Here is a 15451-nt window from a genome sequence, read left to right as displayed (position 1 = left end):
TATCATTACATTTTGCCTATCTAATTTTTTCATGTTTTTACAGCAACTTTTTCAATTTTTTGCATGTTTTTCACATTTTCTGCTATAAAATGGAACCATTATCATTTAAATTGTAAATAAATGCGTAGAGGCATAGTCTGGGGCACTAGAAAAATTACTGCATACTTCTTTTTACTTAAAATATAGGAAATGTTAGTAAAAAACACAGCCAAAGTTGACCCCTAAAAAAATTACATTTTTAAAAACATTGGCAAAGTCACATAAAACAAGTCAAACTTCAAACCCTAAAATTTTCCAAAATTTTAAAAGTTCTTCTTTCCAATGCTTTTTGAAGATCAAAAATTGGTTGAAAAATGGATTTTTGGCGATTTTTTAAATCGAAGCTCGTCTAGAGGCGGGGTTGGGTTGTAGAGGGTTAAGTTCCAACCTCAACCAGAGTCGAGGGACCAAAACAATTAAATTTGTGCTTGTCATAAAAAAAGAAATTATACAAAATCCAAAATTCCAGAAATTTAAACTCACCAAATTATTAAAATTCTTAAATTATAAAAAAACATGTACTTAAAAAATAAAAAAATCTTAAAAATCCCTCAATTTGAGTATATCAAAAGTTAGTAGTAATTCAGTTAAAACAGGAAACAATTAAATTGAATTTTCCTGCATTGTAAGTATTTTATTTCGATTACTGTTCTTGTTTTCGTTTGTTCGTTTTTAGAAAATTTCAAAGAAGAGGTATAGCAAAAACTTTATTTAAAATTTACATTGACCTTAGTTTGCCTTAAATAAATTGTTTGCAAAATATTTTAGATAACTAATTAAAATGAAAATTCAAATAAAATTTTAATTGTATGGGGATAACAAATTATTTCTTATAAACTACTTAAATAACATTGAAGTAACATCGTGTTCAACACCTCTGAGTACATTTTCGTCACAGCTGACCGCAAAGGTGAGTAGATTTGCTCACGCAAAACATTCTTCTCGCGCAAACTGGTCTCACCTGCCGGTACTGAGATTGCTGGGGGTTGACTTAAACCTTGTTCAAATATTAACAGTAGACGAGTCGAGTCGAGAGGTGTTAAATAATATTATAATACGCAAAGTCTTGTTAAGTAGCGGGCGAGGTGATCTGCGGTATGTTCTCTGACTAACTGATGTTCGCCATAGTAATTCGATTAGTTAACGGCCAACGGCATCAGAAGCACGCCGAGGTGAAGGAAAATGCTTTGCTGCTGTTACGCAACAATGCTCGAGTTCACGAGCAAATTTGAAATCGACTCGAAAAAGAAGGTGCGTTCTAAGGTAGCGGCACCAGGTGTGAAGTTTGCTAGTACGTTTGTAGCTATAGGTACATGCGAACGGTGAAGGTCGCGATGGTACACGGTCAGTGCCACGGAAAGGACCCCACCCCGATGCGCTCCAGTTGCACTCTAGTTGGCGTTCGATGATAATGGATTTGTGATGATCAAATCCGTTTTTTGTTTTGAAAGCTGAGAGCATGAAGCCTGAAAACATTAAGAAATAGTCCTCTTTTTGCCAAATTTCAAAAGTTAAGCTACGTCCATCATTTTCAAGGAAAATTGGTCATGAAATGAATCGGCTTCGGTTTTAAAACAAATATGTCTAAAAATTTATATAATTTTATGATGCAATCATTGACATCCTGAAAACAATAATTGATGGTTTTCATATCATGATAAGAAATCTGAAAATCGTCACATAAATGGATCACGATGTTTTCTAACAAGGTCCTACGCTGCATAACAGGTTCTGATCACTTTTTTAAAAGAGTGCACAGCAAACAAAAATGTTGTCTTCTTATGCCAAAATTGGCAAATTTACGGATCTAATCCAGCAACAATCTGATGATATTAATATTACAACTTTGTTGTAAATCATTCTGTAGACAGTACTTTCGGGGATGAATTGAAAACTATACCGATAGTTCCCGTAGTTTCGATGATACTAAAATGTAGGTATCAAAATATGATGATGTGTCATAATTAGAAAAAAAAATGCCTCCACTATTTTAATTAAAAATAAAAACTCTTATGGGAAACTTTAAAAAGGTTCGCATACCGTAATCTGGGGTGAATCGGGACTACAGTCTCAATAGGGACAACAGTTTTTAGAGCACTTAAAGCTTTTAAATTTGGAAATGGACGTACACATTATGTTGGCCTGAGTCTGTTCTAACCGAAACCAACCAGAAAAATCAAAATATTGTGCTCCAACATGGTTAAAAATGCTGTCCCAATTCGCCCCATGTGTCCCGATTGACCCCAGTTTACGGTACTCAATTTTTCATAGATTTTTCATTGTAAATTATTGTACTGTTTACACTCGCTTATTTTTTGTCATTTCATATGGTTTGTAGGGGAACTATACCCTTTTTCAGCTTATTTCTATTATCGGCCTATCAGCATTTTAATCATGAATTACAGCTTTCATAAAGTATTTTTGACTGTTCCAATGTAGTAAATAGCTCAAATAAAAGTGAGCAAGCACCTCTCCATTGTTGATACATCTGAAAATATTGATTAATAGCGGAAAACGGCAAAAGTGATGAAAATTGGTCGAATGGCTTAGAGTGATTAAAATGGGTATAATTCCCCTATAAGTTATAATGCCCTTATGATTTTTTTTTGTTTTTGAAAATTTATTGATTATATTTTATTGATCAAAAGATAGACCTAAAAATTAAATTTCTGAATCATAAGGCTTTCTAGGCCCAGTGAAAAAAATATAATTTAACCCAAAAATGACGAACTTCTCGTCACAGTGTCCTGATGCAAACAATGATCGAGCTCGAGTTGTCACAGCCCTGCGAAGTATGTTGGCTGACATATCGGGCGATCATTAAAAAAACCAGCTAGAAGTCGCCTGACAAAAAACTATTGCTAGAAAGAGATAGGAAACCTGATGCAAACAAACGTCCAGCTGTAATGTAAACATACTTTGAATGTGTTGGTAAATTTCTGACTAGAAAGCCTTATTGCCAATTTAAATGAAAATTGTTAAAAAGTCAAATACCAAACCTATTATATTTTGAAAACATAGGAATACTTTATACTCAAAGCTTTTTTCTATGGTTTTTTTTTTTTACAAAGTATGAGGCTGTTCAAGCACAAGCATGACTTTTTTCTTACTGGTGTGTTTTACTTTGTCTAGTTTTTGACATTTTTTGCTGGAAAATTGTGTGTATTTTCATGTTTCGATCGGTTAGAAGAGATTTTTCCTTTTCACGTTTGACGAAGAACTGCTACGAGAGTGTCATCCTGCGATATCGCTGATAAATTCCCTGGCTGATTTTGGAATCCTGCAGCTCTTTCTGGTCCAGCGAAAAAACATAACTAATTTTAGCAAAGCTGATCCAACAAAAAGAGAAGATTTTCACTAAACCAAACCTACTGCTCAAACGGAATCAAACAATTAAGATAGCTTCTGGATGGATACAACCGCATCGACTCCATAAACAACTTACATTTATGTATAATCATAAAAAATGTCGATCTTGCCTGCAACTTAATAAGATTCCTTGACTTCAACTCCAGTTCCTCGAAAGCCACACATTTTTATTCTTGCAAAACAAAATATTTTTTTGATGATCGAAAACAATACTCTCTACATTTGGCGAACAGTAAATTGGTTCCCCTTTGACAGTTCTAAATTGAGGCCGTTTTACGAACCACTATTCAGCACCCAGTTCTTGAGGTGATCGTCATATTTACATTTTTTATCAATATTGACCATATTCCATTAACCCTCTACAACCCAACCCCGCCTTTAGACGGGCTTCGATTTAAAAAATCGCCAAAAATCCATTTTTCAACCAATGTTTGACTTTTAAAAAGCATTGGAAAGAAGAACTTTTGAAATTTTAGAAAATTTATGGGTTGGAAGTTTTACTTGTTTTATGTGATTTTGCCAATGTTTTTAAAATGTAATTTTTTTAGGGGTCAACTTTGGCTGTGTTTTTTAACTATCATTTGCTATATTTTAATAAAAAGAATATGCAGTAATTTTTCTAGTGTCCCAGACTATGCCTCTACGCGTTTTGTTACAAGTTAAATGATAATGGTGCCATTTTATAGCAGAAAATCTGAATAACAGGCAAAAATTTCAAACAGTGACTGTAAAAACATGAAGAAATTAGATAGGCAAAATGTAATGATAGGAGATGGTAGAATAGGCCAAATACTACTTAAAACAAATATAAACTAAACAAGATAAAGACATATTAAAATACTTAAAATAAAACAAGAAAAATATAAAACAAGAGAAGTCAAGTTTTTCGTAGAACAAAAGTTGCTCAAAATGACCTCCTGAACACGGGAAAAATAAAATTTACGAAAACAAAATTTGGGCAGTAGAGGGTTAATGATGCATTTTTAGTGTAAATTTTCGGATCTTTTCAAAATAAAGGTTCAATCGCGGTAGAAAAATATTCAAAGCATTATAAAACATTGTTTTTATACCGTTTTTTTGAAGATTGAAATCGAAAAGTAAAATTTTCTATTTTCTATTATGACAAGCCAATTATTTTTGTTATGAAATTAAATATTGAAATGAAATTTTTTTTCCAACGGAAATTTAATATGTTATCCTACCCACAGTTTAAACTCCGAGTTCGTTTACTGCACTTATTATTTAATCTTTTCCCATTACTCTATCATATCAACCCCGAATAGCTTGGGATTTCCCTTTTTTACATGAAAGCCTTGTCGGACAAAGCTGAACACCGCTCGGAACATCCATTGTAATAAAATCATACGATCAAGATGACCGTCTACAGCAGCTCAACACGAAGAATCATCGAGTACTAGAGAGTGTTAGTTCCAGTATCAGTTAGTCACTGGCACGAACACCAACACGCGGAAAACTACTTAGACAAACACCCTTCCAGTGGAGCATGACGGACGGCGAGTAGAATTAATTAAGTAATCGATACACAGAGCGGTTGAATTATATAAAAAACTTAAACGTTTTGCATTTATTAAACGCTTTCCGATTCACTTCCTAGAAAAGGCTGAACAAAACAAAAAATTAAAAACGAGAAAATCCCTCATCCTTGAGGCTTCTGCGAATCGCATGAACGTTGCAACATAAAAAATCTGGAACTTTGGTCTGCTAGGGATGTCCGTTTTTGAAGCGTTACAGAGAGAGTGAGAGAGGTATTCCGGTCCGGTCGTCGCATCGCTTAAACCTTGATTCCGGCGGCGCGGGCCTCGTTGCGGTACTGGTTGATGTACACGTTCTCCGGGTCGAACTTCTTCTGCAGAACCTGCCACTGCGCCGACCGGTTGTCGATCAGGTAGTTGATCACGCGGACGGCACCGTCCTTTTGCTTCTCGGTACACTTTTCGCAGTTGGTCTGCAGGGCCTCCGGCAGGATTCGCTTCAGCTCGTTGGCGTCCGGGGTGCAACGGCCCTGGTCCAGCAGGCACTTGTAGTAGTTGTTGAACAGCCGATCGGACTTGAGGATCTCGTCGATGTCGATGCCGTCGTACTTGGTGGTGTACTTGTTCTGGGCGGCGACGGCCACGACGAGCAGGGCAAAGGCGATGAAGCACTTCATGTTTTTTTGCTGGAGAAAGGGTTGGAAGTGAAAGAATATGTTGTTGGATTAGTTTATTTGACGATTTTTGTTTAAACTAGTTCGATATTAAATTATCAAAATTAATTAATTAGAGCTTCTAGCGTCTTCGTCTAAATTGATTATTATTGTGCATGTTCTTTTCTTCTTACTATTGCTGACTTGCAACATTTCAGCAAATTTTCTTGTTTTGGAAAAAATATTGATCTCGTAGTAAATATTCTCATAGCAAAGCAAACGGGAGACTTCAATGCAAGTGCTAGCGGGGAACCTTTACTGTTTCTTCAGAAGTTTATAATCACGTCAATCACATACATTTGCTCTCCCCTAACGATAAAATTTATTCATTCCAGTCACACTCAGCTGATTGTCGCCATCATATGGTAGATTGATTCGTTTCGCAGGGGCTAATTTGATTACGTTCAGGAATGAAGTAGTGCAGCATTTTGATGCGGTTCCTGGAATAGTGTACTAATCATTCAATTGCGAAATCATAAATTCTCACTTATTATTTCAAAAGGTTCTATGTACATAGGAAATTCGCAGCGCATTGGGTTTCCTTTAAAAAGTAAGCTAGAATTCAGCTTTTTTTAAATTACAATTCAGTTCAATACAATTACAGTAGTGTTGAATCATAGTTAGAGGAAATATTTCTAAATAAATAATATAAAAAAAAACTGAAGGTGAAAATTATACTTTATTTTTGTCAAGCTAAATTTAGTCTTTTATCTTTACTTGTTCACTTTTATTCCTTTTTTAGTTTTTGCTGACGACGTTATGTGAACTATCAATGGAAACTTGTATATTCTTTTCAATTCTGGCTTTTACAAATATAATTGCTGTTGTCTTCCTTCATTTCGTTTTAAAAAGATTAGAGGATATTTTTATGTAAAAAAAACTTGTTCAACCAGTTGTAGTCTGCTCAAAACTCACAACAAAAACATGTTTTACATTTTTTGTCTCATTTGGCCACTATCTCAGAACGAATTAATGAAACAAAATGTTATTCATGTTATTCATGATTCGATTATCCGAAGTGATTTTTTTCGAGTACTTCAGGTAATTAAGTCTGAGTTGTATTCAAATTTTACTTTCCTAACCCACATTTTCAGCAAAACATCAAGTGAAATTTAACATAAATTTAACTACAAAGAAAAAAAATGATGGTAATTATTCATCAGATTGAGTGTCAGTTAACATTTTTACAATTTTTTTAGGTAAAATGACTCAAAAAGATACAACCAAATTTTAAACCTTCAGAAAATCAACTTTTTTTGCTGTGTAAATTTGCTCAGTAAAATTTACATTGCGTTATTTGAAAAGTTTGTGTCGATAGGACTAACTAAAGTTAAACAACATTTCAAATGTCATGCCATAGTTTAAAAAAACGAATCTTTAAAAAATATCTGTTTAGAAATTATTGCTGCGGAACAGTCCTTTGCATTTGGAGAAAAACTGACAAATGACTGCTTTGCTAAATTAGAGGATGAAATTTTTTTTTCATTCTTCAAATAATTATTGGCTATGATTTTGCTCTTTTACGTTACATCCTACTGTTATTTGTATAGTAACTTTTTTGATAAACTTTAAGCTAAACGGTTAAAATTTAATAAAATGTATTTATAAATAAACAAATCCATATCACAGCTTTGGCCTAAAAACTGTTTGTAATTGGTAATTATACAGTTGGATTGATATACTCCTTTTTATTTATTTATATTTGAGGGTTTATTTTACAAATAAGTTTCAGAGAAAACTATTACGAATCAAAGCTCTTAAAAATTTAGAAAAAAAACATGGTGTTGTGTTTGAAGTTTCTTAGGTTTCAAACATAACTTTTTTTTTAGTTATTCAGTATTGATACAAAAATAATTATAATAATCTATGAATCTATATAAATCTTTGAAATACAGAACATAGAATAATTCAAAGCTAGTTGATATCTTGTTCCACCAAGAGATATGAAAAGTCGACTTTGAGTTCTTATTTTCCTTTAAAATTAATAATTTTTGACAGAAAAAATGTAATAAATTGACTGATAGACTAGGGTGGTCAAAAGTGTAAACATAATTCAAATAAATCATTTTTTTTTAAATTATTTCGTTGATTTTTTACTTATATTCGATTATTAAATATTTGTTTTTTTTTGTTAAATAATTAGTTTTCTTAAACAATTAGTTTAAGGCCATTGCAAATATATTTTGAAGTGTTTGTTTCTCGACTCTGCAAAAAAAAAAAACAAAACAAATTACACTGCATGGTTTCAACATTAAAATAAAAAAAGTGTTTTAAAATGCGTTAAAAAAACTTTTTTTTGCTTTTTACAGTACGACGGAATATCACAGAAATTTAAAATTATTTTAAACGAGTGCAAACATGCTTACTATGATAATCAATGAAGGAAAATATAAATAATTTCCTTAATTAAATTAATTTGTTTTCTGTTGATTAGCCTTTTATTTACATTTGAAATTTTTGAAGCTTTCTATAAAAAAAATCCCCTGATTTTTTGGTACGATTTGACATTTTGCAACGGCCTAGTTATAAATAAACGAATATAGTATTTAAAAAGTATAACAAGCAATTCTCTTTACAACAAGACTTTTGAAAGATGACTTATGTGGAAATAACTAGTATGATGATTTAGTTGATTGTGTTAAAGATCATGTTGCATTCAACTAATTTTCAGAAGTCCAGTTCAATAATCGAAAACATAATAAAGGACAGTGTTTTAGGAGAATAAGTTCTAGCAATTGCCTATTAGGAACACAACAACTTTCACCTTGCTTGTTATCAGCTGTTTGTCCAATCCTCAAATTCATCCAATCGACTTCAACTGTACTTTGAACACTAAAATGTTTAATAAGTGATGCTTGACTTGTTGACAAGGTAAGAGAAATAATACAACAAAACAGGGTAAACAACTTTAGAAAATTAAACAAATTGAAGTGGAGCTGAATCAACAGAATCCAAATGTTTTCAAAATAAAAAAAAAACAAATCTTGAATGTAGTGTAGAAGCGGATTTGTGCAAAAATAACTTCCTGAGATAGTTCGAACCCGTTAACTACGGTTGTGTCACTTCTATTGACGCACGTCAAAGTGTTTCCCGCAAATTTTGTACGCACGTCAAAATACCTTCCAATTAGCGCCGCCCTAAACGTGTATTTCTATTGTTTCCCCCCGCAGACTAAGTTTCACTTCCTTGCGTGTTCTAATTCTCCAAAATCATTGAATCATTGATACTTTCGCATGCGCTGCTTTCAACTCATTCATAACACTGCACCGAATGTCTAGTCATTGGCGCGGTCATCGATCACTTTGCCGCGATAACTGGTTTAAATCAACCGTTCAACGGCAAAAACTTGATAAGCTTCTTGATCGGCGATCTTGATCGCAAATATTTCCATAATAACACGCTCGACTTGACTAGTAGACGGGTATACTAATTGATCCGCTCGTGCAAAAACAAAATCTTAGAACAGCACACAAACACACTGGTCACTGGCTAAGGTCAAATTGGTTTCTTCCGGCACGACGACGGAGTTCTAGGTTATGTCGATCCGATCGGTGCCTGGCTAATCCCGTTACAAAGCTTGCACTAAACGGTGCTACTAAACTCACCTGGTTTTGGCTTGTTTGGGAGGGGTAAAACTTCTCTTATCGCAATTAGAACTTGCACTGTGTCCGATGTCGGAGAGACTCCCAGCTTTTATATGATACTGACACCCGACTCGGCGAGGTGTGAGTTCAAGCTCATCGCCGACGCCGCCTTAATCGGCGACTTAGTAGCAGTTCGTACCGCGACGTGACGTCAGAGGCTGTTGCATTCAGCGCGAGCGGGAGAGAGAGAGTTCGGTGGAGACGGTCGGTTGATTGATGGTGTCGCGCAACTGTTGCAGTGTTGCAGGGGAGATGTCACGCTCGCGACGATCGCTTGGACGATCGCGATCGATTAGAAGTGCAATCAGTTTCAGGTTCGTGGGGTGGATGCGTCATCCTCTCTTGGTGTTGTTGTTGGCGGTTCGTTTTTTGCGCTCAGTAATTTAATCGGTCGGTTGTCACTTTCCGTTAAGATTGCTCAATTTTTCCACTTGATACAATGAGAGCCTGTTAGAGGACGGAGGAGACAGGATGTTACTCGTACGGGGTGTTCATGCATCGGTGAGCGCGACAACAATCAATGCGGAAAAGTTATCGTTTCGAAGAATTGTAACGAACCGGCTTCTTTAGCTGGGGAAGTCCATTGACGGAATGGAAGAATTAGTTTGTAAACAGTAGCTATCGTTGCCGTTAGGCTGGATGAATAAAAAATCTAAGCTTTTAAATTAGTTTGCTAACTAGAATTTGTTTATTTGAGATAACATCATATAATAAATCATAAATATAGGTTGACTTTTGTAACGCTTACTTTTGAAGATTTTTTTCATATTTTTTGTTCCTTTTTCATTCATTCCTTATGACCAAAGAAAGGACTTTCTGATCAATTTTGTGTCTTCGACAAAATTGAAGGTTATAATTAGAACTACAGTTCAAACTCGATTATCCGAAGCTTCAATTATCCGTAGCTCTCCATTGAAACTCCGGATAATCTGATGTTGATCAAAAATATGCACTTGATTTTCTCGGCTTTGGCTGAATGAATTTTGGCCTGATGTGGTATACTCGATCCAGCTTTTGGTTCCCGATCACGAATCCTGGGTCCACATTTTAAATTTCGTGCAAAAGGGTCAGTATGATATCTTCTTTTTTGAAAATGAGAGATTGACAATGTTTTTTTTTATTGATGTTAAAATTACCGAAAAACGTATGATTTATCAAGGAGGTAGAAAAAAATCTTTTTTCATTTCAAAATTACGTATTTTCTGTTTTTTTAAGAGTTAAATTTAGCTCTACAAAGTTGTAGAGATTGTTGGGTTTTCTTGTAACCATCACGAATTATCGCGAGTTTAAGACATAAAAGTTTCCCACAAGTTTCTTTTTGCGTTTCTCTTTGTTTTGTTGTACGTTATCTGTCACAGGTTTCACGGGTTACCATAAACGACCATGATTCACCACAAAAAAAACATATTCTTAACTCTTCTTTTTCGTAAAATCTCGGTAACCATGATCCAATTTGGTTCTAATTGCGTGTTCTACATGTTTTGAGCAATTCCAGCCTAAAACAGGATTTTGTTAGGTACTTTTTTCTCGACCCTCTCAGATTTCAATGAAACTTTGTAGATATGTTATCCTTCACAGCAAAAAATACGATGGTGTAGTCGCATGCAAAAGCATGCACATCACCTTCGTCAAAAAAGACACTTGAGCAGTTCTCTATGGAATCGGTATTTTTTCTTTAATTTTAATTTGGCAGCTGTCCATACAAAAATGATATGTGAAAATTCAAAAATCTGTATCTTTTGAAGGAATTTTTTGAACGATTTGGTGTCTTCGGCAGAGTTGTAGGCACGGATATGGACTACACTGAAAAAAATGAAACACGGTAAATTTTTTTTTGTGACTTTTCATTTCACTTTTTGTCACTAAAACTTGATTTGCAAAAAAACACTATTTTTAATTTTTTTATATGTTTTAGAGGACATCAAATGCCAACTTTTCAGAAATTTCCAGAATGGGCAAAAAATCTTTGACCGAGTTATGATTTTTTGAAACAATACAGATTTTTAAAAAAAATCGAAATATTGGTCGCAAAAATTTTCAACTTCATTTTTCGATGTAAAATCGAATTTGCAATCAAAAAGTACTTTAGAGAAATTTTGATAAAGTGCACCGTTTTCAAGTTTTAGTCATTTTTAGGTAACTTTTTTGAAAATAGTCGCAGTTTTTAATTTTTGCCTTCCTCACCTTACTGAGGAAAGGCTATAAAATCACTCAGAAAACGAACTTCTTAGTTTTACCTCCTAGACCCACCTTCATGTATACATATCGACTCAGAATCAAATTCTGAGCAAATGTCTGTGTGTGTGTGTGTGTGTGTAGGGATGTGGGTCTGTGCACCAAAAAATATGCACTCGATTATCTCAGCACTGGCTTAACCGATTTGGACCGTTTTGGTCTCATTCGATTCGTCTTGGGGTCCCATAAGTCCCTATTGAAAATGATGAAGTTTAGTAAAGTACTTCAAAAGTTATGCTAAAAAAACGATTTTAACAAAAGTCCGGAAGATTGTAAAAAGGGTGGTTTTTGTAAGAAAACCGCTCATGCTATACATTTTTAGAAAGGTAATAAAAAGACCTTTCCAATGCGTCAAAAACATTTAAGATCTGACAACCCTATCAAAAGTTATAAGCACTTAAGTGTTATTTATGCACTTTTTGGAGGCCGGATCTCGAATATTTCGATGAAAACGTTGTCTGGATCTCTCATGCGACCTATCGTTGGATAGGTAATCAAAAGAACTTTCCAACGCGACCAAGACATTGAAGATCTGACAACCCTATCAAAAGTTATAAGCATTTAAGTGTTATTTATGAACCTTTTAGAGGCCGGATCTGATATATTTCGATGAAAACGTTGTCCGGATTTATCATGCGACCTGTCGTTGGATAGGTAATTAAAAGCCCTTTGCAACGAGTTCAAAAGATTGCAGATCTGACAACCCTATCAAAAGTTATACGCACTTAAGTGTTATTTATGAACTTTTTTCAGGCCGGATCTCATATATATTGTTGAAAACGTTGTCCGGATCTATCATGCGACAGGTCGTTGGATAGGTAATCAAAAGACCTTTCCAACGAGTTTTATAGATTGCAGATCTGACAACCCTATCAAAAGTTATAAGCACATAAGAGCCCTGAATTATGAAGATCTGACTATACCCAATCTGACTATATGAATAATGAATCAAGTTGATAGAACACTGAAAGGTCCGCCCTTTTGTATCTATTTTGGATAGCATTACCCTCTAAATGTGAGGAAGGCACCAACCACCTAAGGGTGGATTAAGTAACGTTTTTTTAAATGAGTGCCCATGTTTGCCCACCTTTGAAAAAAATATTTTTAAAGAGCTGAGAAAATTCTCTATATTTGGTTTTATGAACTTTGTTGATACGACCCTAGTTGCTGAGATATTCCCATGCAAAGATTAAAAAACAGGAAAATTGATGTTTTCTAAATCTCACCCAAACAACCCACCATTTTCTAATGTCGATATCTCAGCAACTAATGGTCCGATTTACACTGTTAAAATATGAAGAAACTATCGTAAAATTTTCCGATCTTTTCGAAAAAAATATTTTCAAAAATTTAAAATCAAGACTAACATTTCAAACGGGCCAAACATGCAATATTACCCTCTTTTGAAATGTTAGTCTTGATTTTAATTTTTTGAAAATATTTACAGATTTTTGAATTTTCACATATCATTTTTGTATGGACAGCTGCCAAATTTGTATGGATAATAATATGAACGAACTAATGATGCAAAATTGCTTCTTTGGGCATACCAAAGGCACCTAATAAGTTTCAGCCGGATTAAAAAATACAAAAAAAAATCGAATGACCGAAATCTCAGAGAATTGCTCACTTAATATAACACACTGCATGTACAATTTATGTAAACACAAAAAAAAGTTGCAACCGACGGGATTCAAACCCAGCACCAACAGTGAGGACTGGCGCCTTAGCGCTCGGCCATCAGCCCGATGAAGAATGGTAAAGATAAACGCATATATGAGCTTGACATTTCGGTCAAGTAGGTTTCCCATACTGATGGACTACATATTTTAGGGTGTAATTTTACATAGAATTTCATAAAATAATGCAAAATGAAACTGAAACTGTTTTTTTAAAGTGCTCTAAACGTCAAAAATTTTAAAAACCGAATACGGAAATTTTTTTTATGGTTTTTGAATTTATTTTTATTTTACCGGAAAGCTCGTTTCCCATATTTTCCCCCATTGTCTTGGCCACTTTTCGAAATAACTCGTTTTTTTGATGATTTAAGCTAATTTACTATCCAAGTTACTAAAGATCGAAAATTTTCAAAAGTTCAAAAGATTTTTAAATTAACCCAAAAATGCTAAAAATGATTCCAAACGCAAAGGAATGCATTTTAAATTGATTTCAGCTGATTGCTCTTAAATTTCCATTGAAATTTTGATATTTTTTGAAAAAATATTATTTTGTCCCCTGATTTTTCGGCCCAACTTTGAAGGGGGGGGGACCAAAAACTTTAAATAAAAGTTGTACCAGCCTTAGAAACAGCCACTGAATCCGCTTTGTAAATGCGGCCCCGATACTCTTCATGGTTCATGGGAAAAATTTACTTTACTATCGATGCTGCTGTTTAGGCAACATTAGGTGCCCGATAAACTTAAATGCTTTTCCCCTATTAATTTCAAAAAGGCACAACAAATTTTGCTATATGTAGATCCTAAACGCGTCTTATCATTTATCTAGTCTTTTAGAGAGCCGTGTGATGATTTCAATTATATTGTACTTAAGATTATATTTATATTCTCTGGTTGAGAATGCAAACATAGTTTAGTGATTGAAAAACACTGGTTGAATTTCATAAACAAAACTTATATTTTTTTTGTTTATTTTATCACGTCATAGGAGTCTTTAAAAAAAACAAGATTAAAAAAGAAAATCACTGAACTCTGCTACAACATGGAAGTTGTCACCAACAAATGGAACATTGAACCCGATGGAGTGTCCACCGAAGAGGTAATTTGGGCGGAAGTCACTCTCGGGTCGCCTTAGACCTTGACTCCGGCGGCACGGGCCTCGGTGCGGTACTGGGTGATGTAGATGTTCTCCGGATCGTACTTCTTCTGCAGCACCTGCCACTGCGCGGACCGGTTGTCGATCAGGTAGTTGATGACCTTGACGGCACCGTCCTTTTGCTTCTTGCTACACTTGGCACAGTTGGTCTGCAGGGCTTCCGGCAGGATTCGCTTCAGCTCGTTGGCGTCCGGGGTGCAACGGCCACCGGGTTGCTCCAGCAGGCACTTGTAGTAGTTGTTGAACAGCCGATCGGACTTGAGGATCTCATCCAGATCGATGCCGTCGTACTTGGTGGTGTACTTGTTCTGGGCGGCCACGGCCACGATCAGCAGGGCAAGTGCGATTAAATATTTCATGTTTCAGCTGGAACGAAGATAAATTTAAGCTATTATAAAGATTAAGTTAATTAATTATGCAAATCTACAACAAAGCCCAAACTCACCTGTTCTTGTTAGGGAGTGTTAAACTTCTCTTATCGAATTAGAACTTGTACTGTGCCTGTTGTCGGCGAGCTTCCCGGCTTTTATATGATACTGACTGCTTCAAACAGGTAGTTCATGCAACCGCGAGATGTGAGTTCAAGCTCGAGCGCCGCCGACGCCTCGATCAGTCGTGAGAAGGACTAACCATGACGACTCAAATTTGGCGTTCTTACGCGTAGTGACGTCAGCGAATTTCAAGTGCAGGGATAGAATTGGGGGGTCGTCCGTAAAGCACGTGGTTTTGGTTTAGGACGGGTTTGAATTCCTCTCCAGACTTCTTTTTATTCGTTTTAGTATAGATTTTAGGATCGCTGAATTCCTTCGCCTCCTAGAAGAGTCTACGTTGTTTATCGATGACCTCAATATGTCTGTAGTTGCTCTTCCTAGTTTATTTTTTTCGTATACGAAAGCGAGACACGGCGAAACTAAGTTAACTAGAATCGCTTCTTTAGTTCAATGAATTCACGAATTTGGTTTGAAGCTTATTGAAAAGATTTAGTTTGAATAAAAGGCACTTAAAGTTTCCCTAATATTTCATGTAGTGAGCAATGCTCACACATTATTTTTTTTGCGAATTTCAGTCAAAAATGTATGAGAAAGAATTTTTGTATCAATGTCATCGTTGGCTTACCGATATTCTC

General features: G+C 35.0%; 2 protein-coding genes across 2 annotated transcripts; both read right to left on the bottom strand.

The window, feature by feature from the left end:
• Nucleotides 1-4960: 4960 nt before the first annotated feature.
• LOC120421155 (ejaculatory bulb-specific protein 3-like) lies at nt 4961-9359 on the bottom strand. Its single transcript, XM_039584345.2, has 2 exons — nt 9220-9359; nt 4961-5587 (listed from the first exon to the last, which is right to left on the bottom strand). Exon 2 carries the CDS (start codon nt 5576-5578, stop codon nt 5201-5203), a length of 378 nt encoding a protein of 125 aa, XP_039440279.1. The 5' UTR covers nt 5579-5587; nt 9220-9359; the 3' UTR covers nt 4961-5200.
• A 4744-nt stretch (nt 9360-14103) lies between these two features.
• On the bottom strand, nt 14104-14892 carry LOC120421145 (ejaculatory bulb-specific protein 3-like). Its single transcript, XM_039584334.2, has 2 exons — nt 14771-14892; nt 14104-14691 (listed from the first exon to the last, which is right to left on the bottom strand). Exon 2 carries the CDS (start codon nt 14682-14684, stop codon nt 14301-14303), a length of 384 nt encoding a protein of 127 aa, XP_039440268.1. The 5' UTR covers nt 14685-14691; nt 14771-14892; the 3' UTR covers nt 14104-14300.
• Between the last annotated feature and the right edge of the window lie 559 nt (nt 14893-15451).

The sequence above is a fragment of the Culex pipiens genome, chromosome 2 (genome assembly GCF_016801865.2).
Source record: "Culex pipiens pallens isolate TS chromosome 2, TS_CPP_V2, whole genome shotgun sequence".
In the NCBI taxonomy this organism is placed as follows: domain Eukaryota; kingdom Metazoa; phylum Arthropoda; class Insecta; order Diptera; family Culicidae; genus Culex; species Culex pipiens.
The sequence above is the reverse complement of the archived record's forward strand: the minus strand, read 5'-3'. Positions and strand labels throughout refer to the sequence as shown.

What these genes read in the sequence shown, in the direction of transcription:
- LOC120421155 (XM_039584345.2), bottom strand. Translation starts at nt 5,578, where the DNA reads ATGAAGTGCTTCATCGCCTTTGCCCTGCTCGTCGTGGCCGTCGCCGCC.
- LOC120421145 (XM_039584334.2), bottom strand. Translation starts at nt 14,684, where the DNA reads ATGAAATATTTAATCGCACTTGCCCTGCTGATCGTGGCCGTGGCCGCC.